At 42.9% G+C, this 26783-nt stretch overlaps 3 protein-coding genes across 6 annotated transcripts in view; 1 reads left to right on the forward strand and 2 right to left on the reverse strand.

Moving 5' to 3' along the window:
• Window positions 1–3987, reverse strand: part of pi4kab (phosphatidylinositol 4-kinase, catalytic, alpha b) — a 44458-nt gene extending 40471 nt beyond the window's left edge. The window contains exons 1-6 of one of the 3 annotated variants that reach the window (XM_006640117.3): window positions 3821–3982; window positions 2593–2709; window positions 2023–2116; window positions 1381–1469; window positions 1069–1141; window positions 337–596 (exon numbers count right to left, since the gene is read on the reverse strand). In XM_006640117.3, coding sequence (XP_006640180.1) covers window positions 337–596; window positions 1069–1141; window positions 1381–1469; window positions 2023–2116; window positions 2593–2709; window positions 3821–3919 — 732 coding nt within the window. In that variant the 5' untranslated portion in view covers window positions 3920–3982. Of the gene's footprint in view, window positions 1–336; window positions 597–1068; window positions 1142–1380; window positions 1470–2022; window positions 2117–2592; window positions 2710–3820 lie in introns of all 3 variants that reach the window. The other 2 variants (XM_006640115.3, XM_069182082.1) reach the window with 2 other exon arrangements.
• Window positions 3988–4843: 856 nt separating this feature from the next.
• snap29 (synaptosome associated protein 29) lies at window positions 4844–12741 on the forward strand. Its single transcript, XM_069182086.1, has 6 exons — window positions 4844–4950; window positions 6261–6519; window positions 9508–9701; window positions 9842–9927; window positions 10222–10332; window positions 10666–12741. The coding sequence occupies exons 2-6, from the start codon at window positions 6292–6294 to the stop codon at window positions 10821–10823; spliced, it is 777 nt and encodes a 258-aa protein (XP_069038187.1). The 5' UTR covers window positions 4844–4950; window positions 6261–6291; the 3' UTR covers window positions 10824–12741.
• Window positions 12742–20054: 7313 nt separating this feature from the next.
• Window positions 20055–26783, reverse strand: part of LOC102692166 (somatomedin-B and thrombospondin type-1 domain-containing protein) — a 33225-nt gene continuing 26496 nt past the window's right edge. For both annotated transcript variants that reach the window (XM_006640150.3, XM_015365939.2), the window contains exons 4-5: window positions 23218–23376; window positions 20055–22438 (exon numbers count right to left, since the gene is read on the reverse strand). In XM_006640150.3, the coding sequence (XP_006640213.2) occupies window positions 22333–22438; window positions 23218–23376 (265 nt within the window). In that variant the 3' untranslated portion in view covers window positions 20055–22332. The remainder of the gene's footprint in view (window positions 22439–23217; window positions 23377–26783) is intronic.

A 26783-nucleotide genomic window follows, 5' to 3' on the forward strand; every position in this document is an offset into this window, starting at 1 on the left:
CAAACTCTAGAACAAAACCAACAGCACATGACTTTGACATCCTCTAAGGACTGAAATCTGACGTCCTTCCTTTTTTTCTGGCGGAAAACAAATGACTGCTCAAGACATGTTCTCGCGTGCAAAATGGATGCCACCATCTGCTTTGTTAACTCCTAGTTCTGTTCCTTTCATTTTATGATTCTTTTAGTTGTTTTTAAGCACCCTACAGTATCTGCTTTTTAGTTTACACGCCAGCCGTTTTCGGGGGGCGGTTTTTTCTCCGCCGTCTCGGCTCGTGTTTCTGTATGTCCCGTCTTGTTCAGCGGCCTGCCCGGAGAGCGAGCGAGCGAGCCCTGCCTGCGAGACGCTGGACACGCTGCTGGTCTTGCGCTTCAGCGAGTCCCCCTGGCAGACGGTCAGCAGGGAGCTGGGCAGGATGGAGCGGAAGTCGTTGAAGGAGCGCCGGCGCACGCCCTCCAGCTCGTCGGCCACCCGCAGGGACTGCGGCGCCACCCGGGGGCAGAGCTTGGACAGGAGGGACTCGTCCGTGTTGCTGTAGCGGCCGAAGGCGCGGGCCACGCCCAGCAGACACGGCACCGCGTACCTGCACAGGTACTCTGGGAAAAGAACAAGCGCACCTGAGAGAGCCTGCGCTTAACTCGCAACCGGCACAGGGAAAGTTTAAAGACACAACAGAAAACAAAATTCCAACACAACAGCTAAACACACTCCTTCATTACGGAACTTACACAGCTAGTGTTGCACCCTGAATTAGTGTTTTGAGTGAGTAGGAGAGACCAGCTGTATTTTCCATCTCTTTTTTTTAAGCATGAAGTATTAAGGAAACTAACTCAATGGAATCTGAGAGAGGTAGTAGATATTAGAATTCTTTATGCAACCAGATATGATATATAGGGAGTGCTTGTTTATGCAGTAGGGCATTCAGAGGGGTGTTCTGAGTTGAGTACCAAGCTCAAGGGTAACAACAGCATTACCCCCCCAGGATTCGAACCCGTGACCCTCCAGTTCAGAGTTTAGAGCCCTAACCACTATTCCAGACTGCTGTCTATTAAGACCCATTAGCTCTACCTTTATCCTGGCTCTCGGGCGTCTGACACATTTCCAACAGGACCTGCATGGCATCCATGACAGCTTCCAAAATCTGAACGGAAACAAAAATAAGACACAAGCCCGCAGAGTGCGAAAGCACAGCTGTACTACTGCGGCGATATTCGCAATTCTTTTATCACAAAAGCGCTCTTACAGTCCGACAAATGACCCACGGCAATCTTTGAACTCTACTCCCTCAATGAATAGTTTTGCAAACGTTTCTGCATTTCTGGCAAGCAACGTGGCGTGCAGTTGGCGAGTGGCTGGCTGGGATTCCCAGGTTGCCCTCACCTGGCCTCGCGAGGAGGCATCTCTCTGGGCGACGTCTGACAGCAGGGTCACCAAACAGAAGCTGAAGTTTTCTGCAATGGGGAGGGATTCTGCAAAAAGCAAAGGTGGAGGCAGAACTATCTTTAAGCTGCAGATGCACCAACAGTACCTTATGTTATGTTAACAGTATCTTAACACTGTCTTCCCCTCACCCCATATTAAAAAAATACTGACAATTGGAAAAAACACATTTAACATGTAAAGACTCATTAACCTGAATGTTATTTTTTAAAGGCAATTTTGTTTAAGATGTGCAGTTTCCATTTTAAGATTCCCCATCGCCTGTTATCATCCTGCACCGAACCAAGGAAAGGTCTACTCCAAAAGAAAAGAGACAATGCTTTGGCTGTGGAGCTTCACACACCTGAAGACGGCTCGCCATTGTCTCTCTTTTCTTTTCAGCTTGGAATAAACCTTTCCTCGTTCCTTTGAAACCTACTCATGTTCATGGAGCTACCTACTTGAACTTCCTCATTCTGCACTGCTTATTTTTCTAACAAACGCAGGCCAAAAGTGATATATATGATTAAAGTAAAAATAAAGTATACAAATGGTGATTATAGTTTCTATCCAGCAACAATCAAATATAATGTTCTTCCTTACCTTTTCCTTTCCTTCCTGTGCTCTCTTCGATCCACTGAACCCGGGGCAACCCCTTCAGCAGACCGAGCAGGTATGTAACAATGCTTTCTTTGTGCTGCAAAAACGACAGACCATCAACTTTATTGTCTCCCGCTGGTGAGATTCCAGGTTGCACAGTGTGTAGCACTGCTGCCTCACAGCTACTGGGTCTTGGGGCTGATCCCGGACTGGGGAGCCCTCTGTGTGGACTCTGCACGTCGTCTCTGGGTGCTTTCACATTGGAAAGACATGCCGGCCAGGTTAAGTAGTATCCCTGTGTGTGTATGTGCCCTGTGGGCTCCATATTACAGCAACCCTTACTGGGAAGAAGCAGCTTGATGTTAATGGATGGATGGCAAGTGCTATTCCACATGCATCTGAGTGCAGAAAGCAAAGCGTGTCAAATCCTGCTACTGAATTCTTGCAGCAGATCAAATCATTAAGCTTAGCTCCTTACTGCAGCTGTGGGGCATTCCCAATTCAACCCGCAGCTGGCGAGCTCCGAGTCTTTCGGGAAGACCGGCGCGCAGAACCCTGCCGCACGAAGCTTACCTGCAGGCCGGACTCCACCAGGAAGATGCCCAGAGCGATCACCGCGCCCCTGCGCCGCTCGTCCAGCTGGTAGATGCCCCGCAGGTCCACAGGGCACATGCATTGCAGTTTCTGAACCTGCGACGGGAAGGAGCACAGGCGCCATGAGAGCCCAGCACTGCAAAGAGCAGGACTGGAACCAGCCTGAGGACAACAAGCAGGTCGAACACAACTGGACTTCTAAAAACAACTGGTCTGCTCTGTACATAGAACAGATGTTCACATACCCAGGATCCTGAAAAAAGAACAGTTACAAACAATTAGGCCCATCAAGCCATTTAGCTTAGCAGGTAGAAGCTCATGGATCAGAGTCTCACCCAGCTGTTTAAAAGCAGGTTATCAGCTTCAACAGCATGACCTGTTACAGACTCCCACAGCTCTTTGGGCAAAGAATTTGATTTAAGTGACAAATATCAGCTTCTACTCCAATCATAAAATTAACCTATTTTTAGTCCTATGTGTGTGTGTAATAGATATGTAAGGAATATAGTTACATAATATGGCAACAGGCTGCTGAAATAATGGCAAAAGAAAACGCGGAGGTCTGGTGTTGTGAACGCCAAGGTGTGCTGTGGTAAAAAAATAATCCAGAAAAGATGACAACACACGATAGATGGACAACACAGCAACAAGAAGGACAGAAAAGAAACACTCTTTTTGGCAGCCTTTTGATAGTGTAACCCACACTTTTATTTTACAATTCAAGTTTATTCAAAACCAATTCCCAAACCTCCACATTGGTTTTTTTGATGAACATCTTACACAGAACGCAGGCTGCTCGCGGTTCAAAAGTAAAATAAAAGATGTACTCATGAATGTTCAACAAACCCTGCCACGAACCGAGCTGTTTAAAAAAGGCTGTATCATTTAACCGCCCGCTGACTAACTAATCTGCACTAACGCCGTACAGAAAGAGGCCACATCATGTCGGGCAGCTCTCTAAACGTCGGTGTCAATTTACAATAGTATCGAGCAGTCATCTCAAACGCCAGCATCTAAACTGTAAAGCACTGGACTATTTGTAATTGAAAAGAAGAAGCATCCCCCATTCTGACAGAAACGATACCAGCCATTCACAGACCAAAACAACTCGCCACTAAGGTGCAACTAGTTAAGAAAAAACACAATATAAGCGCCCGGCGTCTACATTTGCCTCGTTTTCACACAGCAATAGAACATCCCGCCTCACCTTATCTGCAGGTGCCGGTCTGTGCGCTGCCAACGATCGAGCGAGGGATAAAACTGTGTTAAAATAAAACCCCCGCGATCCACCCCCTTTCACCGACATCTTCGCTTCTTCTCCATCGGCTAGGAGAAACGCACAGAGTACGAGGAAGCCGATATGACGGCGAGCCCGGGGAGCCAAACTGGACGCGTGCACTGTGCGATCTGTAACCGGAAAAAAGCGAAATCGAAAATTCGACCGTGAGATTTCTAAGGATACAAACGAGGCGAGGTTGGACAGTCGACTCACTTACTGTAGCTCGTTTGGTATGCAATAGCTGATTGATCTCGCTATCTTATCCATTCAACAGCCAGCGGTTGAATGAAGCAGAGATATCGGCTTCATCAGCATAGCTGGGCAAGAAAACAACATTTGATCAGGATTTCCAAAGGTTGCTGGGAGGCAGTGATTAGATTCTGCGAGACAAAGTTTTAGCAAAGTTTTTACAATGGTAAATAGACTCACCTTTAAATAACTAATGTTAACTAGAATTTTAATTCCGATTCTCATTGGTACATTTAATATTACTAATGCAATGTTGGTAGTGTTATTACATGTATATGACGCTTGTCTCATTTGTACACGCACTTGTGTCCCAGGCGCAACGACAGTAACCTGACTGTGTATCACCTGTTTTTTAGCTCCTCAGCATTAGCTCAAATAACGTCATTTTTACACAATGTCCAAGAGCTAGAGAATTCTATAATGTTTTATCACTTTTCTTTCTCGTTACAAATCATTAGGAGCTGCGCTTCTTAGACTACTTTGACAGACCTGTCAATCTCCGAGTCGCTCTTCACGACATTATTTTTTTATTTTACTTTTTCAATCGTTGTTATATTTTATGTCATGTTTTATTTGCAACGGGCATCATATGTGGCCTTCCTGTTCCACATTAACGCCTTTTTTACTTCTCGTTCTCTATATTCAAATTGCGGCTTGAACTGATTAGAAATTGAAATACAGGTGGGGGCGTGGAGAGGTCACATGACACAAATCCACTGACGTCACCTTGCGAAAGAAACTGTTCCGGGTTAGGTCAGCTGACTGGGGGACTCGCTCGGCCGAAGGTGCGAGAGTCAGCAGCTGGAGAGGTAAGGGTGAAACCTTGTTTATGGTCTGTTATATATATCATTTGATAATATATTATTATAGATGACGTATTATATAGTCATATACGCGATACAGCATCACCGCTATACTTACATTGCCTAAAAGTCTTTGACCGGAGTTTCGATTTTGTGCGGTATGTGCTGAACTAAAAAAGATTTCCTGCGTTTGGTGTAAGTCTTGTCTACGGTCTACACGTGCGGCCTTTGGAGACACAAACCCCTGCTTTCCTCGGATGTAAATCTAAAATAAGCATTCCTCCATTCCTCGAGTTTTTCTTTTCCCTGATCATATCAGCTTTATGAAGAATTCAGATAGTTTAGGATTGTACAAATTTTACCCATTGTTTCTGTTCTGTTTCCTTGTGGTTTGTGTGTTAGGGCCTTTTGATTTTAAGTAATTTTTGTCTTCGTAGTGGATGCATTCCTTTCTAGCAAATATCTTAATATGAAGTTTCGCTGTCATCTTTCATAGCTTTAAATTCTCCTCTGTGACTTGCTGGAGCTTCTCCGCGGCTCAGAGGTCAGCGCAGGAGGTCGCTGGGTGGTTCAGTCGAGACAGCAGCAAAGATTGACAGGGGGCACCTTAACAGCAGTTTAAAAGAGACCCTGCAGAAAAACTCACAGATACCACACGTAATACAAATTAAATAAGGCCTACGTGTGTTTGTTACACTTTCACTTCCCCGTTTGATAATATGCTCTGTTAGTGATATATGATAGTTTGCTATAATAATAATTGCTTACACTTATATAGCGCTTTTATGGACACTCCACTCAAAGCGCTTTACAGGTAATGGGGATCCCCTCCACCACCTCCAGTGTGCAGCCCCACCTGGATGATGCGCCAGTCCGCTCCCCACACACCAGCTCTCAGTGGGGAGGAGAGCAGAGAGATGAAGCCAGTTCAGAGATGGGGATTATTAGGAGGCCATGACTGGCAAAGTCTGGGGTAGATCTGGCCAGGACACCGGGGTAACACCCCTACTCTTTTTGAGAAACTCTCTGAGTCAGGAGAGAGCCAGGACCTCAGTTTTACATCTCATCCACAGGATTGCACATTTTTTTACAGTACGGTGTCCCCGTCACTATACTGGGGCTTTAGGACCCACGCAAACTGCAGGGTGAGCGCCCCCTGCTGGCCCTACTAACACCTCTTCCAGCAGCAACCTTAGTTTTTCCCAGGAGGTCTCCCATCCAGGTACTGACCAGGCTCACACCTGCTGAGCTTCAGTGGGCTGCAGCTGTGAGCTGCAGGGTGATATATCTGCTGTGCCTACACATTCCTGTTTCAGAAGGAACGGGTGCGTTTGCCCACGTGCAGTAATGTCGGCCTACCCCAAAAATCACAACCCCTTCGCCGACGACGAGGACGAGGAGGGCGCGGCCGACCTCGGGCCGCGGGGGGGCTCCGGCGGGCTGAGCGAGGCGCAGAGGCGGCAGCAGCAGCTGGAGCAGGAGGTGATGCGCACGGCGGATTCGGCGGTGAAGAGCAGCTATCGCTCCATCAGCCTGATCAGCGAGTCGGAGAAGATCGGCACGGACACGGCCGAGGTACACAAGATCCGGCCGCGTTCCTGGCGCAGGGTTCCCTTTCTCTGGTCTGGTTTAGACTGGAGACCAACCGTTTAGGTCATGTGCAAAAATAACTTTTTTTTCCCCGATTTCTTTACATCCGTTGACTGCAGAAATTGTTAGCCTCCCTTAAAGCCCCGAGACAGGCCTCTACTGTCTGTACTTACAAAGTTATTCCGAAATGTTTAAGGGGACATCATTCCAGTTGGAAATTGCTTCTGGAGGTTTGTGACACATGGGAGTTCTGAGCAGCAACTCTGAGCCTCATTCAGGTTTGCTAAAGTAGCTTAAGGCTGCAGGGAAGGGATAGATTGGACCAGTTTGTCCTCACCCAGGTGAATAGATGATCATATACGGGTGCTGAAAACCTGCTGGCTTCTGGACTCCCAAATACCAAACCGCTGTATTCGAGGATAGTGCTGTTTGCGTCCTATTGGTATGCAAGAAAACGTTCAGGAATTCAAATGTGGTATTCTGTCAAATACCTGGATGGAACTAATTATTCTCGTACTTCACTGAAACCTTTCAGGTGGAGTCTTTCACTATTTTCCCTTATTGGGTTCAAGTCTAAAGTCTTTTGCAAAACCTAGGTTTGCAAAAAAAAAAGTGCAAGATAAGCATCAGCCTTGGTTGTGTGGTGGAATTGCAGCAGAGAGTAGATGTTGCTTCCCTCCTGCTGCGGCAAATACAGTAGAAACTCAGCAGAAAAAAATGGAACTTTTTGGTAAAAAAATTAAATTCATGACATTAAATCATGGCTTGAGGAATCGAAAAACGCTTAGTAGGATATCTCTCAGTATATAGCTTCTTTGTCATCTGTTTTAATGTGGAAACAATCTAGGTATGTACACAGAAACTCAGAACCTGTCTTATGCTAAAACCATTACAAATACACTCATTTACTTCTGGACTCTGGTCTCTTCAGATATTGAGGAAGAAAAGAGCTAAGGGAAATTCAGCAGCTCCTCCCTGACCAATGAGAGAGAGGTTATTTTACCTCAGAGTGGTCAGTGTTTTGCAAGATGTTAATTCTGGGGTTGTGTAAATCTTCATATCTTAAAAAAATGTTTTTTCTGTCTTGTGCTCCTTGTACCACTTGATTCCTGCTACAACTGGTACAGAATATAATCTCCTGGCTTTGTCCTTGGAATACTGGAAAAAGGTGACAGTCAACTAACATGCTTGTATTTCTTTCTTAAAAGGACCTGTTTTGCCCTGCAGACGATAATACAAAAGTTCAGTAATTCAAAAGAAGCTGAGAACTATATTTATTGTTTATTCTCTTAGTCAGAAATAGAATGCTTAAGTTCATAGAATTGTACTGTTCTAATTGTGTACTGTCTGTATGTAAGAGATTAGACAACATTTCTTCTACTTTATATAGGTTGTTTCTAATATGTAATCTCCTTTTGCAGCATTTTCAGTTAATGAACATTTCAGAACCTTTAAAATGCAGTTAAAGATTGAGTTTCACACACACAGTTGAAAATCTTGAGCACATTGTCAAGGCTCTGCATTGTGGTGTTACTTTTCACATGATGATGATGATGATAATCATCTTTATTTTATTTAGCACCTTTGAAGGTGGCTTCTCAAAGTGCTTTACAGAACAACAACAACAAATGTACGCAAGAAATGCACAATACAAATACACAATGATAGTAGAGAGTAGATGGAAGGCGCAGAGGGGGTAAATAACAGAACCAGTTAAGTTAAGGCTCTTCTAAAGAACACAGTTTTGAGTCTGGATTTGAAGGAGTTTAGAGAAGGTGACTCTCTGCTATCCTTGGGGAGAGAGTTCCAGAGCTTTGGGGCATTACAGGGGAAGGGCTTGTTACCCATAGAGTGTAGACGGGCTTGGAGGACAGATGAGAGACTAGAGTTAGAAGAGTTAAGGTTACGAGATGGGTAGTAGGGTGATAGTAGCTCAGACAGGTACTGAGATGCCAAGCCATGCAGAGCCTTATAGGTGAGCATGAGGACTTTGAAGTCGACACGAAACCTGAGAGGAAACCAGTGCGAGGACTCCAGTATAGGAGTAATGTCCTGGTCAGGATTCTGGCTGCTGAATGTTGGACACACTGCAGTTTGTTCAATGTGAATTTAGAAACCCCAGCAAGTAGAGTGTTACAGTAGTAAATTTGGGAGAAGACAAAAGTGTTGATCAGCTTTTCAGCCACAGTTAGCAATAACATAGGATGTAGTCTGGCGATGTTTCTGAGGTGAAAGAATGATGTTTTGACAATATATTGCATATGGGGGTCAAATGTCAAGTCTGAATCAAATATCGCCCACGGGTTTTTCAATTTAGACTGAAGTTCAAGTACAGTATCATCCACAGATAGTTACAGTATTGGCTTTACGAAGTTGATGGGGGCGTCAATAAGCATGACTTCAGTTTTGTCACAGTTTGGATGAATGAAATTTTGAGTCATCCATGTTTTTATGTCGGAGATGCAATTAGAGAGAATAAAGACAGCCACATCAGTGTCAGGTTTGGTATGGATGTAGATTTGAGTATTGTCAGCTTAGAAGTGGTTTTAAGGCCATGTGATCTTAAAAGCTGACCAAGTGGAAACATGTAAATGCTGAACACCTCTTCCAGCAGCAGCCTTAGGTTTTTCACAGGAGGTCTCCCATCCAGGTACTGACCAGGCTCACACCTGCTGAGCTTCAGTGGGTTGCCAGTTGTGAGTTGTAGGGTGATATGGCTGCTGGCTGGCTTGTGCTTGAAGGTTGCCTGTAATCCTAGTTGTGTGAAGATATTTTTTGCAGCCTATAAGAAGTCAATCAAGCTGGAGAGATTGCGTAAAATCATTGTTCTTTCTGACCCCCGGGCTGTCTAAATCAACGCAACTTAAATCAACACAAATAACATGCAGGAATTGGATGAGATTGCTAATTGCAGTAAATGTTTACAGTCTGTCATTTTTGTTCACCAAAGTGCACATTTCAATCTGTGTGCAGGAGCTCGTGAGACAAGGTGAGGCCCTGAAGAGGACTGAGCGAATGTTAGACAACATGGATCAAGACCTGAAGACCAGTGAGAGACACATCAACAGCATAAAGAGTGTGTGGGGAGGGATTGTCAATTATTTCAAAGCCAAGCCAGAGACCAAGCCTCCCCCAGAGGAGCCAGTGCAGTACAAACCAAGCAGCAAGTACGTTCTCTCTTCTCTGTTCCAAGTAATTCCATCGGTAGCGAAGTCTAATCAAGTGTACAAACATAAAATGTAACACATTTTCAATGTATTGTATGAAAAGTCAAGACAGAATGAAGTTAACCCGAATTGTTCTCTAGATTGCAAGATGCTTTGGCCCATAGCAAGATGCAAGAACAGAATTATCAAGCAAGCCATCCAAACCTAAGAAAGCTGGACACATCAGGTAATTGATTATTCTATTTTAGGAATTGGGATTTCAGCACATTTTGAAGTTTGCCTCTGGGTTGCATGTGGTTTTTCAGAACAATTTAACACCTAAAAATACAATCTTACATCTGTTCCCGCTAATTAGTATGTTATTGCATTTCATTGAACTCCATAGTTGGTTAGTGGTTACATTAAAATAGAATTAAAGACTTGGAAGTGGTTGATTATCAATTTTTATGATCTAATGTATTTTAGATGACTCTGTGTGATCATTACTTTGGGTTGATGTGATACGATGTCTTTTCTGTAGGTTTTGGAGCTTTAGGGCCTGAAACAGAGTACTCCAGTTCACAGCCTGATGGTGCGTACTCCAAAAACAAGCACCTACGAGCAGCTCATGAACAGCTGGATAATAACTTGGGTAAGGTCTCCTAACATGTCTGTACTTTTCCTTAGAGTTGCATCATTCTAATAATCATTATGTAATAAGAATAGTCAGAAGTTAAAGGTAAATGCAAGTTATCCACTCGAGTCCACATGTATAGACACATTTTCCTAAACCAACTATAAATGGAGTAGATTATAATCTTTTTTGGTGTTTATTACAATATTCATTTCCGATGCGCTGCAGGCTCAGTATAGCAGAATAATTAGAATGATCTGTGAATTGTGAGAGAGAGCTCGAATAGATTTATACAGCAGTTCAATGACACAAGGTTCAGTCCTGTCCTCTTTCTTCCTCTGCCCCGTCCAGATGAAATGTCTCTGGGGCTGGCCCGGCTCAAGAACCTCGGCCTGGGCATGCAGACCGAGATCGAGAGCCAGGACGTCACCCTGGACAGCCTGATCAACAGAGTAGACGGGATGGACATCAAGATCCAAACCACGAACAAACAGCTTAAAAAACTTTAACTGCATTTGTGGTGCAGTTCTGGGATTGTACAGTAAACGGGAGTTCTCTCTTCTGCTGACTTTTCTTCCTCCTTCCTGTCTCTCTTTGTTGTGTTTTCTAAATGTATATCAATAATTGTGATATAAAAGCTGATTGCTGAAAATAGTTTTTGAGCTTTGAATCCATGAATTGATTCAGCCCCCTTCTATTGACTTCAGGCAATATGACAATAGGAAGACTTTGCTCATGAAACTGAACAGGGCTTTCTGGTTTCCTCACTGTACTGTGGTATTTACTTCAAATGTGTGCCAGACATACTGGGTAAAACTGCTCCTCCCTTCTGTTTCACCAGTGATAATGAATGGGTTTTGTTTTGACGATTGTGATGGAAACTGGGCTAGTGTAATCCAAGGCCAATCAGCAGGTGAGAGAGCATGGTAAGAGCATGGAATCCTACTTCCAGAAATACCATCTCAGGGAAGTGCTGTCCTGTTGCAGATGCTTGTTAAGTTCCACACCTGCAACAATTAGGGGAATTGTACCAGAGTGGTTAATAAAGTTGGTTTCATGGGGATCCCCTGTTCTGAAAGAATCCAAAGATCATCCATCATGAGATTGCACCAGGACCTTGCCTGGAGGAAAGGCCAGTTGAGAAGTAAAGGCTTGTGTTGTATACCACTGTTACAGTTAAGATGAGAGGGGACAGCCAAAAGAAAGTTTTTCTTGGCACAGTGCGGGTTGTGAAGAAATACCATTGCTCAAACATCCTTTACACAAGAAATAACACATGATTCTAGTTCTCCAAGAACCCACCTCTATTGTTCTGCTTTCAGATATATTCATATATATATATAACATGTTCTACCTGCCCTGAACACAGGTGCTTTTGCCTGACATGATAAAGGTGGGATAGCTCTCACCACTTCAGAATGAAGGTGTTTTAGGATGTCTTAGTTACACAGTACAGGGGATTTAGTACAGGGGGTGTGACCTCTTTACATGTTCACAAACTGCCTTCTGGAGAGATACAGTACTCTAGACTGTTGTATGTGATATACAGTGCTTTTGCCTTATGTCAATAGTTTGTTTATATTTTCAGAGATGATGTGCTATGTGAGGTGTAGGATTAATGTAATAATAGGATATCTCAGTGTTTTTTTAAGCAAATGATTGTTTATTCTAGTTCTTCCTTAACCGTGCATTTTTAAGACTGAAGGAAATAAGACATTTCATTACAAATCAGTGTAAACAATTAAACTCCTTTACTGAATTCCTCATTCAATGTCTATAAATTGTTTATTAACTCTTTAGAATAGTGACATTTCATACAAAACTGTGAAACTCTGAGAAAAAGGTCACAATTTCCTTAGATACATTACTAGTTGCAATAATGTAGTAATGAGTTCTGAAAGAGGTAAGCTGTTGTTGTTGTTTTTATATGTTACATATTTTTAAGCTGTGTTCTGTAACACTAATTCTCCAAAAGCAAGTGTAAGGATTTGTATTGCAAAAAGCTCTAATTTTCACCTAACATGAGGGACATTGAAATTAAATGGTATCCCTTTTCTGTTACATTAAAAGATGACATTTATGTAAGTGATGACCTGGTGATCAAGGAGTTAGTGTCCTGCCTTGTACCTAGTGTCTGCTGGGTTAATGTTTGTCTTGGTTTTACCCTAAGCAGTTGTTCAAAGTGAAGGGATCTTGCAGTTGTGGTGAAAAGGAAAACATTTTGTAGAATATCCACTGGGTGGCAGTACTAACACATCCTCACTGAACATTGAGCTAGAAAATCTTACAACTGCTTTGTTAATTAAATACCTACTGTAAGCTGAAAAGAACAAAGCCGAATATAGTGTTCCTATGAAAGTATGGGGGAAAAATGGGAATCATACTTGTCAATCATATTTTAACTATTAAAATATTTTTGTCTTTGAAGAGTCTTGCAGTGTCTTAAGTTTAGTTCAACTTTGCAATCCAGCGCCGATTGCATTTCTATTTCAAAACAAGCGACCGCAGCCACCAGGATGTTTTTGTCTTTGCTCTCATGTTTTTACTCCTTGTAACCAGATGGGATTGTCCCAGAAAGGAGGATTGAAGAAGACAAATTGGTGGCTGTCATTATCATACCTCCACAACTGTACAGCTGCTTCAAGAGCAGCAGCAACAGGCCTTCATTAACTGTAAAGACAGGCCCTTAAGTGGAGGAAGCTGGGCTTCAACAGCTGGTTCCTCAGCTGAGAGCTAATGGCCCTGTGTAGATAAGTGTTCACATGTCACAGACAATATTCCTGCTGTGGTAAGGACTAGGGCTAAACTTGAATATTAGAGGCCAAGGCTGGCAGAAACCTTTTCGACTTTGTTTACAGAGCTCTTGAGGAGACTGGCATGGAGAGGTACTGCTCAGGATCTGTGAAAGCGATGTTTCCTGCAGGTTCAAGCAATCCTATAATTAGACTACAGTGCATCTGTAGCCACAGGATTTGTGTTTCATGTTGTTATCCAGCATCTGAGCCTTTTCCTGGTAAAGATCATAGGAAGCCAGGATCCATCCGGGGAAGCCCATGGCACCCGACAGGATGCCAGCCCATCACAGCACATGCACACAGGGGCGACTCGGAGACGCCAGTGCATCTCACCAGTAGGCCTCTGGGAGGTGGGTAGATAGCAGCGTTTTTAAAGAATCACGCAGATTTAGGGGAAAATTAATGTCGTTTAACAAATTGATGGCCAATCACTACGCAAGTACTACTGACCAGAGCAGGGGAAGGTGCTTCCTGACATCAGTTACTTTTTGACATGTGGTGAACAGGTGCTGAGGACCATGGCAATACAGAAAATTGATAGAAATACTTACCATGGCCGATACGTGCTGGTTGTGGTCTCCTAAATCTATTTTTCCAATTCCACATCTTTAGATGAGGCACACGTGGGATTGAATAGTTTAGGACCCCTCAGCTGCTAATCTGTAGCTGTCGGTGTGTGGGTCCTTACAGACAGAGCTGAGGAGAATGGACCTGCGTGTGATGGTATGCTGTGATTGGATGGTTACTGGACACCAGATTTGGGCAGTACCAGGATCTTGCAACAATCACAGACCCGTCTCCAATACATCCAGCCCCACACAAACATGATACAAGCCATTCTTGAGAGAACAAGTAATAGGTTTATTCCATTCTGAAGAAGGCTCCGTGGCCGAAATGTATTTTCCTTCTTTTTTTTTCAGCATGGAATAAACCTATTACTTGTTCCTTTGCAGCCTACGCATGCTGACGCAGCTCCCCACCTGAACTACTACATTCTTGAGTGCAGTACCTGTCTGTGCTGTTTTTAAGACTCCAGAGAGAAAATAATTTCAGCATTGTAACCATACAAAGCACAGTTTTGTGAGGGTACATGCTCCATATTTAAGGGGAACTGGAGTCCCAGTTTCGAAGACCAGTTCTTAAATTCCAGTAACAAAATAAATTCAGTGACAGTACAGAAAAAATTACAAATTTCGAATTTGTTAACTTTGCAAGAGGACTGTAAACCACCATATTATTGCAAACTCACATTCGAGTTCCCACGAATTGTGACATAGTGCAGCCCTTCCTGCTCACTAGTCACTGTAATGACTGATATAATCGGATTTACGAGCAAATAAGGTTGTGACGTGATCTGCAAAACTGTCTTAAAAACTAAAGCTATACTTCTATTGGATGTAAAAGGATGAAGTCACAAGCCTGCTTGTTTACAGTGTAATAGGGCCGCAACACATTACCAATGCTTTGCTGCCTCATTCTGAATTGCACAATATGGCACTGCACACACTTGGAAATTTAATTTATTTTGTAAATCCTCCACTTTACATTACAAATTACTGTGTTTGAAACACACTCGTCAATGATGATCCTTTCAAACGCTGAAATATGAAAATAGTGTTGCATTTCCCATTTAAACGTTTGGCCAAAAAAAACATTGAAGCCAAGATGTACATTGTCAATATATCTGAAAGATGTATGGATGTCTAACACCCTAAAAATCCTAACACATGAGCAAAAAAGACATCCTTGTCATTGTTTTCTGCACATCAATCTTTCCATAGTTGGCTGACTTTCCAAAACTATCAAGTGGAATTAAAACTGTCGTAATGAAGATCTGCTTCAAATCAAAACAGAGCCAAAGCCTTCTACTGAAGTTATTAAACCAGCACTAGAAATCAAGTCGGCAGTGCTCAGGCTGACAGGAAAAATGCGCCATTTTTACAACTCCTCATAATATGATCATAACCAATAGAGACAATGAAAAGTAGCAGGAGCAATATGACATAATACAAATGTCGAGCTCCAAAAAAACCTTCCTCAGGCTCAACAGTAAGGCACTTCTCCTTTAGGAACAAGTGAAGGTTTATTTCATGCTGAAAAGAGAAGAGAAGAAACACATTTCAGCTGTTTTCAGAGAAAGCTCAGCCAAAACGTTTTCTTTTCTTCTCTTTTTTTTAACAGATAAGAGAAAAAGGGAATTAATATTCCGAGTGATTTGGAATAAGGAAGGATAACCAGAAATGTACAATGGGGCGGATGGGGCTGAGGAAGTCAATTTTTGTTACTGCAATGACTTAAAGCAGATCAGAAGTGCCATCCTGGAGAGCTTGGAAAATTCTGTACATCAGCCCTGAAAAGAGCTAATGGTCACCATTAGAAAGAGAGGACCAGAGCTGGAAATGGATTTTACGCACTGCAGATTATTCTACACAAACCAGCCAAAACTACACGTCCGCTCCCCTGCTCATCAACAGCAACTCATTAAACACTCCTAAAATCACAAGGGATCGGCCTGTTGGAATGACCTGGAACCATTCTACAAAAAACTTTAAACCCAGCAAGCCTTGGATGGCCACTGGAGAAGGTGGGATTTCCTCGTCCAGCCACTTCTGCTTCATTTCTGTTACGCTGGACGTTTTTCTCACCCCATGTTACAAATGCAAAAGCAGATATTGCCTCTGCAGGCAAACGGACTGTAACAGCTGCATCGGACATCGCAGAACGCAACATCTGAGAAAATCAGTGAACGTGATAATCCTTCTGCTTTTTATCACTTGCAATACTAGCAGATCTTAAGGCCCATGTGCCTTGAAAGCTCACAGTGAAATTAAACAGGGATGAAAGGATACCAGGCCTGCTGGGCTGTTTCAAGAGGGTCGTCAGCAGGGGGAAACAACAGGTCAGACATTTGTACGGCAAACCTACCCATAACCCCACTCGCTTGAGATTTCCCAGAGGCCCACTGTCCGACAGTAAAAGGCAGCTCATCCGCATCTGTTCCTGACCTGCCTCCCGTAACCAGAACGACAGCTCACTTCACCTGACAGCAACACCCCAGTCTCACTGTTTCTTTCTAACCTTTACCCAATATTTACAAACTCATTCAGATCCATAGCTAGGAGAGACAATTGCATACTACTGCCGAAACCCGGAGAATGGATATTTATCGCCGAGTCCACACAATCTTCCAGCTGCCAATAAAAAAACCGAGATCATGCACCTTGAGGGACAACTCCTGGCCCCCCATCCCACATCATACATGCTTGCATAGCATACACAAGCAGTCAAAGCCTACCACCCCACACAAACTAAATCAACTCCCCCAGCACAGGAAGACTCGGCCTGAGCTGGGAAATAATCCCAGTAATCCACACGCAAGCAGTTTTTCTCATCACTGAGCCACATACTCAGTTTGCGACAACCAAAGCATCCACAGCCCTTTTGCTCCATGATGGTGCCCCATCTAGGGTGAGAGATCGATGATCTACTTGGGACTCTGCGAGATCCCCTCCCCCCCCACTCGCACACAGACCCGTCACAATTGCCCCTAATATGCAATTCTGTATCGTCCAAAAGCACAATGCATCCTGGGGGCCTCATGGAAAGCCTGGCGGTTTATCGACTGTGAGAGACGGGCACAAGCGGTTATCGGAAGTCGCGCTGTTGGTTTATGGGAGCCCGTGGAGCGCAGCTTTGAACAGCTGTCTTCATGAAAGCAAACAGTGCTCGGCCTGCGACAATGGCCGTGACGGACTGGAATGCCCTGCTTTTCAGAGGGGCTAATCCCAGAAACGACTGCTGTCAGGGCCGATCAGGCACGGGGCCAAAGACGGGCCTTCCTGCCTTTCTTTCCAAACCCGCCCCAGTGCCGACAAAGGTTAAGCTGGGTTCAGAGGCGAAGGCTGACACAAATCTATCCCCACTGCTGGCCAGCAGCAGAATAAAGAGTTGCGCTGACTTGGTAGAGCCGAGAAGAGAAGTGGGTTTTGCAGTCCAGTGACTGTGCATGTGTTTGGGTGGGGCTTTTGACCGGTTGTGGGTTCCCCTCATTCTGCGGCCCCTGTGCATCTCGCTGCAGCAAAGGATTCACGGCCCCCTCCACTGCATGTCATGTTTAAAAGGGCGACTGCACTCCCAATTTCACAGACCGGTTATTTAATCGCGGTAACTAAATAAATTCAGCGACAGACTAGAAACAATTTGAATTCGGCACAAAATCGTGAACTTGTCGTTCAAGTGCTGTAAGTCGCCGTGTTGTCACAAACCCCTGCTTCCCCACGGGCACGGATTCACACCAATAGCGATGTGGCCTTTCCTGCTCACTAGTCACTGTAATGATTAATGTAACACAATGTACGAGTGAAAAAGTACAGGTTGTGTGGTAGATATTTCAGCAGAAAGTTTTCAAAGTGATCTGCATCCAGAGTCAACAAGTAAGTTCCATTTATCGGCAAAATACTCTTGATGTGGAGAGCAATATTTCTCTTGCATTAGAAGATGTGTTCACAAGCCTGCTTGTTTACAGTGTAATAAGGTCCCTTCACCTCACCGGATGTTTTGCTGCCTCGTTATGAATCGCAGAATATGGCAACTGCGCACACCTGGAACTTTTATCTATTTTGTCATGTAAATTGGAGGTTTTACAAATTACCCTGTTCGCTTTACTTTTATTGCGGTTTGAAATGCACTCGTCAATGCCTTTCTGACCCCAAAATATAAAAATAGGCTTGCTGTTCCCCTTTAAAAGGCATAACCCATGGTACTGAAGGGACACAACTGCCAGAAAGAAAAACAAGAAAGACTTACCGCCACAACCATTCAGAACAGCAGATGTTCAGAGCCCTAACCTTACAATACACAACAGCTCTGCTCACCACTCAGCAGATGAATTAAGACAGCAATGATTATGAAACTAAATCAACTCAAGATGATACTATATGTGCTTCCATTAATAATAACCATCAAACCCAGGCAACATGAAAACCAAATAAAAATATTGTAACGCAACGGGGGCTCAGGCGGGCGCTCTTGCCGCATCTGGTCGGCCCCATCCCGACTGGAGGCTCGAACCCGGGACTTCCGCGTCTCTCTGCAGCGACCTAGCCCCGTGAGCTAAAGAGAGATCTCTCCACAGCCCAGTAGCTGTAGTCCTGCTATCACAGGGAAGGGCGGTGACGTCACCCGCTCTGGTACGCCGGCTCTTACACACAGTGCTTGTCGGCCGTAAGCGTTACAATATAATTGACAATACAATTAAAACTTTTGCCTTTTTTTGTTTGGAAAGAAATCCAAGCATGACCTCAGTATAAGAAGGCATCACGCCCGAAATGTTGTTTTCTTCTCTTTTCAGCATGGAATAAATCTATTACTTGTTCCTTATAATCTAATGACTAAGTATGTGTCTGAAGAATGTTACAGAAAAGCATACCATTATCCACACAAAGACCCAGACTCATACACAGATAAGGCAGAGGAGTTCATTTTTAAGACAAAGTCAACTTTTGCGGTTCTACACAAGTTGTTCCTCAGCTCCTGATTTAAGAGTTGCTGGACAGGCAGAAGCATAGTAAGTTTTTCACCTGCGGTGCTTATCTGCAAATTCAAACTGGGCGGGTTAAACAGCACCTGTCGTCTTGAAGATGAGCAACATCTCACTAACTAACAGTTATAAGTAAATATTCTTTGTGAAGAATGTACCAAAAATACCTCTGGTCTTAAGCTGCAATTACAAAATTTTCAGTCCCAAACCACCATCGGAAAGCAAAAAGCAAAGCATTCCCTAAGATGAAAGGGGAATTACAACAAGTGAAGTGATTCTGAAGAAGTTACAAACACACTCATTCAATTTTAAGCAAATATTTTCATAAGGTTAAGCCAGATGTAATCCTAAAATACTTGTAAACCTACAAGAGCAAGTTAATGTAAATATACAGAATATTTCTGTGAATATAGCAATCTTTAGTGCTTTAAACATGATAATTTCTTATTTCAAATTTTTCTAAACAAATTAAACTATATATATAAACTGTATATCTACCTTCTGGAATCCTGAAACTGAGAGTGTCACAGTTCATTAAATCTGTTAATAAGAATACAATTTTATTTATGAGTGCTGTTCCAGGAACGTAAAGTGTTGTTCAACAGCACACACAAAACACAAAGGTAAAAAATACAGTTAATCGTCCCAGTAAAACCATGCGTATGACTACATTATACATTACAAGATGGGCACTTGGGAGAGGCTAGAAAACGTTGACAGTCCCAGTGTAATAGATTTGGGCAGTGAATCCCACAGATGCCCACTGTGGAGTCCGGGCTTGGGCTGGAGCAGGAGCGAGAGTCATCAGATCACAGAGTATGAGCTGGACCATACTCACGCATCATGTCCTTAACCTGATCTGGTGCTGGCCCATCAGCTCGAGCAGGAGAAACCTCAAACCAACCTTGAACCTCACAGGAAGCCAGTGCAGCATACAGAGAGTGGGAGAAACGTGCTGGTGAAGAGCTGCAGGAGTCTGGACATACTGGAGCCCATTCAAATGTAGAAGATACCCCAGCAAGTAAGACATGAAGCTCTTAACTAGGTCTAAGCATGAGGAAATAAAAGGCATGTATCCCTATTTCAGCCTAAGACAGACTGAACCTGGGTCCAACAGATGTCAGAAAGAAGCACTTGGGCGTTTCCTCACATGAGCCGCAAATGACAACACAGGATCAAGAGAAATGCAAATGTTTCTAACTTCAACAACAGGTATAACACTGAAGTCACCAACTTTGAGAAGCTTATTTTGGACACCTGTGAGCTGAACTTCAGCCTCGTCACAGCTGAGCTTAAGACGTTATAAGTTGTAATAGCCCTTGGATTTACTTTTTTTTTTCAAAAACCTGAGTTAAAACACACAGTTTTACAGTTTATAATCTGTTTTTATGAAACAAAACAAAAAATTAAAAATCCACAATTTATTATAGGAGCTCTAGTGCTATTTGAAAATACAAAAATGGTGGGTTTGACGTCTAGACAAATAAACATCAAAGTTACAACTTTGGTAGTATATATGTTTTATATACAGTATACATACAGTGTTGGAAGGTTATAAAACAATAAGATAAAAAATCGTTTTGAATAGCATTCCATTTTACACATACAGTTCCCTCCAAATCTATTCCCTTGACAGACTGTGACAGCAAATGTTGAACCAGCTTTGAGTAGCAGTCCAGCAAGGATATGAATCACTTTGGAGGCTATTGTGTTCCATGTAGGCCATGCTGATTTATCTGAAATGAGATGCCTAGGATGGGACCACAGAGGAGAAACTGGGCTTCAAAACAAAAAAAAAAAACAAGATCCTGCAGGACTCCTCTACTTTCTGTCATTAAAAATAAGTTATGCATTATTTTGTTCCCTTACAGTAAAAGTACATAAATTACTGTAATCCCAATGATACTCAGTAGAAGGACCTTAAATTGACCAGAAGCAGAACACAACTCTTTTCCTACTTAAAAGAGCTATATCAGCTGTTTTGGATTGGTATTTCTCTTGTGATAGCATTTTGTCAATGACTTAAATTACTTGTGGTGTACAGTATATTTTGTCATACACAATGTTGTGTATTCAAATATATCACACTGAGGAGACCATGGCTTTTCTTCATCACTATATTTAATAATTACTTCCCTGATAGATACTTTGTACACTTCTATGCTATCATATTCTAAATCGACAACCCCTGCGTTCACTGGGCAAAGTCAAGAATCTCTTGATCCAATTTAATTTCTTCATGTGTCTAAACCTTGCTCAGACACTTGGATTTCGTTGCAAAAAATAAATTCAATCTGAATGAAAAAGTCATTTTCAAAGCATTTTTAGTTCAATTCCTCTCTCCTAACAGATTTTACCAAACATCTGTGTGAACTCTTTTGGAGCACACCAGCGACTACAAGGTAACACCGAAACTTATACTGAGCTGAGACCCACTTTTATTTCCGAAAGCCCTGAGCTTTGAAAGGATTTCTTTGGTCGTTATAATCGTCTGTGTAAGCAAATTTCTCACTGCAATTAAAAACATTGGTGAAAGTATGTTTTTAAACTTCAATCATTTAAAAAAACACAGATAAGATATCACGGAAATGATAAACATTAATGACATTGATAAGAATAGTAAGGATAAAAACTGGGAAAGACAATTAAACACCAAAGGTTAGTCACCTCAGCAAATGGAGAAATACTTTAGAAAAAACAAACATTGAGGTCTACTTCAATGGTACAGATTTTTTAGCCTAATTAATAGAAAACAGTGTTTCAGTTAAATGTTTCCAGTATTTCACTGAAATAATTTGAATTAGTAGTATGAAAACAAACAGAATCCTTAACATACTGTGTCAGTTCTGCAGACATTTACCTCAACACAGGCTTCTTCCTTAAAATTCTCTCCTGTGACTAAAGGTGTTTGTACAAAATATGGACAGGCTTTCAATAAGTGAACTACGGCCCCTAGTGTCTTGAATTCCCCCTCCATAAAGAATCCTAGCATGTGGTCTCCTGACAATGAAGTAATATGGGAAAGAAAGATCACCACAGAGATATCAAAGGACCCTATCAAAGAGGTTTGTGATCCAATGTTGTACAACTATGATACACACATTATTTTAAATTTCTCAAGAAATACCTCCCAGAATAAGAGCTTGGAGGATTGATGGCCTTGTTGTGCTTGAAAAACATCTGAATATATCCCCAAATTCAGATATTGCATGAGCTCCTTTATCCGAAACCCTAGTGCACAGACTTCCGTTTGACTCAGCTGTGCTCTAAGTGCAGAAAGAATTAGAACACAGTAGCTGTGGGATTAAATGAGCTGCTGTTGAGCAGCTCTCATACTAAATTGTAATAACAAGTAGAGTAGAACATTTATACAGCAAAATAATATATTTATATATTTAAATGCAGCTGCATTTATGGAGGTAGATAGCAAAGTTTCAGAGGTAAAAAGGCTTACAGATATTTTTTGTGCTTTGAAGTAAAAGGTACACATTTATGTGGCGTTATATACGGTTTTCGTGCGCGTAAAAATTAAGATTTATTACATGAGGTGTATCAAAAGACGTCTAACAAGAAGGCAGATCCTCGTTCCTACGTCATCAGGCTGTGACGATTCCACGGTGGCTGGCAGGTTTTTGTCCCCCCCCGAAAAGTTCCCCGCGTGTTCGTGGGCGCCTGACGCGCCGCCTACACGAAAATGAAGGAACGCGCCGGACACCTGCACTCCTCGGCGGAGGACTCGCGGACCCACGACCCCTGGCACCCCGGCACCGACGCTGCAGTCCAAAAAGTCCTGCAACATAACAGCAAGAAAGAAGACGGTGAAACAAGGGCTTTTCCCGGGCTGCATGTGGGATTCGTACACGGGTGGAATCCCGAGGTCAAACCATTTCTCCACGGCTGCTTCAAACACACCAATGTTAATATTCTGTCAGCGCTTGTAATTACGGGAACATGGCTGCCAACCTATGAAATAAAATATTCCATGTGTTATCTCGTAATTATTAGGGACTTCATTATCCCGGACTTTGTGTGATCATCACGGGACAGCACATTTGTCATACCTCCATTATCCTAAATGAACTTTCAGTTCAGTGGAATCGATTGCACGGCATGTTCTTGTCGTGGGAGAGCCCTCATGGCTGTAATGACTGCCTTCACAGTAGGTACACATTGTACCATTTCATTAAGACTGAACTCCACCGAAAGCAAGTCCGTGCGCGTTCCTACAGGATTGGACACGGTCACGAACACTTCGCGCACAGCTCCAGCTGGCAGTGACTGCTGCTACAGCAGGTGCCGGTATTGCACAATGTAAATGGACGCGCATGAAAACCGATCCAGCGAGCGGTTCAAACTCCGGGTGATTTCCGAGATGTTCGGCAGGAAAACGCATCGCCCCTCCACGAAAAAGAACAACGAACGACACTTAAAAATAAAACAGAAGTGTCTCTGTATCACCAGGGCCAATGGTGGGTTTGGGACACCCAGATGGTTACCCCAGGTTAATTTCAGCTCAAGTTAAGAGAGAAGCACCTGTACGTCCGTGAGCGTTACCGTAAGACTCCTTACCTCGTTCCTTCCAGGCCCTCTCCATCACAGCGCCCCCTGCTGCCCATCGCGTCTCCTTGACACTCCACGCAGACGGCTCGCTCCCTCACCAGCTGGGTGGACCAGAAGCCCAGACGACACGGCTGGCTAGCCTGCTTCACTCGCAGGTACACGCAGTAGCTGGGCGGCAGAGCAGAATGACGTTATAAACCCGGGAATACTGCCACGCAGACTCAGAAGCAGGACAGCTCTCAACCCGCAGAAAACGTGATTTTAAACGGACATTAGGCCTCCTTCTGCTTGTCAAGTCTTCTTAGTGAATTGGGTGGAAAGAATACATCTGGCTTTAATAATGATCTTACTGCTAAACTTAGAATAAGCTGGAATGGAGACAAAGGGCAAACACAGAGCGAGGCAGTCCAAGGAGTTCAATTCCCTTAATACGAATTATTCCCTTGTTGTTAATGTGAAGGGGGTCTGCCCATTCACATTAATTATAGCTCAGAAGTAATTCTGATCTATAAACTGCCGACTCGTTTGTCTGGTCTTTATCAAGCGCTCTTCCTTCTCACTTCATGCTGTCCTGGATTAAAACCCCTGTCGTGCCTCACGACTTCAGTTTGTCTTCCTGCAGCAAACTTGGTCTCTAGAACTTGAACTGCAAAAAGCTGTTTTCATCCACTGATCGCATCTCGTTTGCCCTCTACATCTGCCTCCAGCGATTCCAGGGATTCTAAGATATCGCAGTCGTCAGAATTCCTTACACTAGATTTCCTGGAGTTGTTTTTGTTAGAGGTAATTAATTACGGCCACAAGAGTTTGATCCTGTCCCGTGTAAACTGACAGTAAGGACTGACAGCGATGGAGGACTGCTCTCCACACCTGATGGGCCAACACTTCTGTCCATCTTTCCCTTACTCCTGAAGGAATTCCTCTTTACCCTTCCAGATAAATTCTTATGGAATCTATATAAACATTTTTCCAGGTCGGAGTTACAGAAGCTTTATTTTGATTTCATTTGGGCCGGATCATGCAATATCCTAAACATTTGTGAAGTTTAGCACAAAGGAAATTGTCAAAAGAATTGCTGGAGTTGAAAAGCAGGCAGCTGCATGTTAAAGCACTATGAATACAATGACATCAAAGATCATTTTATGTTTTAGAGGAGGGTATAAAAACACACAGGCTTAAGTGCAGAAAAGAAAGAGGAAGTAATGCATCGATTTCTACTATTTTTGCACCTTATGTTCAATAGTGTACTAGATTTTAGGCACAGTCATACTGAAACATGGCTTTTTACTTAAAACGCTGAAATTTATTGGTAAAGGTGAGCAAACTCAAATTTAGTTCCGGTTAGAAAAAAGGCATCTTCTCTGTTAGAGATTTCTGTACATAAGTCACTGATCTCCTCTAAAACCGCAGGAAGACAAATGGGCTGTGCTCCATATTTTACCGAGTGGGAAACTGCATTACTTATGGTTTAATCAAACAATTCCCTCGGATTGCAAACCGCATAAAGTTGAAAGAACCACATTTCTAAGTAGTTGGTAAAAAGAAACCAAAAATATGCTCTCTTAAATCCAAAATATGGCATTACACCGTCAATCCTGAGTTTTGGCAACGAAGTTACATCTGTAAGATTTGTAAGGGAGGATTTATGTCCTGTTTGTAAGTTCTCCACTGTCGTTTTTGTTTACTGGAGGAGTGAAAGTCAGCTAACCTCACTGTAAACTGCTGGAGTCGCCATGGGGCGCCTGTCTTAATAAGCCTTTTGCTTTCCCGAGCAGTGCTATAAGGTGGCAAGCTGAGAGTCTTCCTCTGGGAGGAAAATGCTTGTTTTCAGGACCAGGGTGGGAAAGAGCAGACCATAGTGCATGGATACCTTTTCAGTACTATATATTACCAAAGGTCTATAATTTCAATGCACTGGACTTTCTGCTATACGTATTCAGATTGCCCCTCATCTCATTGAAATCATATAAAACAAAAGTTTTATCATCTGAGGAAAGAATGTACAAGGCTACTGTCCTCTAGATCTTTACTGCACTGCATCTCTTCCTCAGTCATTTTAGAGCCCACTGCAGGTAGCAGGGTGGGGCAGTGGCCAGGGGTTCTGGACTCAGACCTGGAAGGTTGTGGGTTCAAAACCCAGGTTAAAACACTGCTGTTAAAACCTTGAGAGAGTTACCGCACCCAAATTGTTTCCCTAAAATATCCCACCTGTATACGTGGGTGCAAATGCAAGTCAGCTGGATAAAAGCATAAGCCAAATTAACAGCATTTATTGGACCATGAGAAGCAATTGAACAATGCTTTCAGTTTCTTCTTGTTTTCTGTTAAGCCCTATTTTACACCTCCTTTTACTGCCCTGTAGCTTGTTTGCTTCACTTTATTGCGTTGGTCCTACAACAGCAGGGCCTGTGCTGTAAGACCTATACACTGCGTGACACAGAGTGAAGGCCAAAGCTTGACTCTCACTGAATTCTCAGAGGTTGACTATTTTCACTTCTTTTGACGTGGCTCGTATCATTAGAAACCTCAATCTAGCTTTAAGAAAATAGTCGAAAAAAACCTTCCTTTCAATCTTAGTTTAGAAGCTTTTAAAGATTGTTTTCTTCTCCCTTCGTTTAGATAAATTAGAATCTTTGAAGTCCCAAATCTTAACAGAAAAATGAGAGAGTGTTGCTGTTCTACAGATTTGGATAACAGCCCGAGAAATGCTGGTGTGGGTTCTCCTTTGCAGTGCTGTGTTCTTTCAAAAGGCCACATTGCCCTCCCAGGCAAGAACACCACCCACTGCCAGTCTGAGCCACAGGAGGAAACTGGAGCCAGAGATACGCCTGTCTGAGAAAGCAAGCCGTGGCAAATTCACAAGGGTTCTGGAAGATAACAGGTCATTCAGTGCCTTTAAAATAGCAAAGGTTCCTAAAAGTCAATTGGGGCACAAATTTAATTTGTTGCAGGTGGGAAAAATGTAGTCACTTTTTTTCCCGTGGAGAAGATCCAATCCAAGAACCATAGAAGATAATAAATATAACCCATTAGACTTGTCTTTTTTATTTGTCAAGGTTTTTGTGGGTCACGCGTTATCGACCAGGAAGTCTCTAGCAACGAACAGTTTTAAATAAATCTCGAGAACAAGAGGTTTGTATTTGGAGCCAGCTTATTAATAGATGTTCGCTAAGGGTATAAAAATAAACAAAATGGCTTAAAAAAAGACCAGAATGGAAAGGTGTGACTACACCCATCCTGTCTGGGCAAGGACATACTTCATCATCCTTTTGTTCGTCACACAACTCAAATACATAGTAACCTGAAAACGTGCTTGGTTAGACATTTCCTTGGATGAAAGACTTTTATTTTAGGAATGGTCGGTTATAGTCCTTTGGGCCTTCAGTTTGGTGAATACATTTCCAAGAGATTTTAACAGCAACACCCTTGGCACGAGGACATTTAATTCAAGTTAATGTATACCTTTACAACAACAGCTGGTTAATGGCCCACAGGTGTATTGGAGAAATGTCCCAGTTCTCTAAAGGTACTGGGTTCCATAGAGACCTCAAGGTTATTTTTGCAAGGATAACTAA

Source organism: Lepisosteus oculatus, chromosome 22, assembly GCF_040954835.1.
Source record: "Lepisosteus oculatus isolate fLepOcu1 chromosome 22, fLepOcu1.hap2, whole genome shotgun sequence".
In the NCBI taxonomy this organism is placed as follows: Eukaryota; Metazoa; Chordata; class Actinopteri; order Semionotiformes; family Lepisosteidae; genus Lepisosteus; species Lepisosteus oculatus.

Excerpts from the sequence above, each read along its gene's own strand:
- snap29 (XM_069182086.1), top strand. The coding sequence starts at position 6,292 with ATGTCGGCCTACCCCAAAAATCACAACCCCTTCGCCGACGACGAGGAC. Across the intron at positions 9,702-9,841 it reads CAGTACAAACCAAGCAGCAA|ATTGCAAGATGCTTTGGCCC; the intron begins GTACGTTCTCTC and ends ATTGTTCTCTAG. Across the intron at positions 10,333-10,665 it reads ACAGCTGGATAATAACTTGG|ATGAAATGTCTCTGGGGCTG; the intron begins GTAAGGTCTCCT and ends TGCCCCGTCCAG.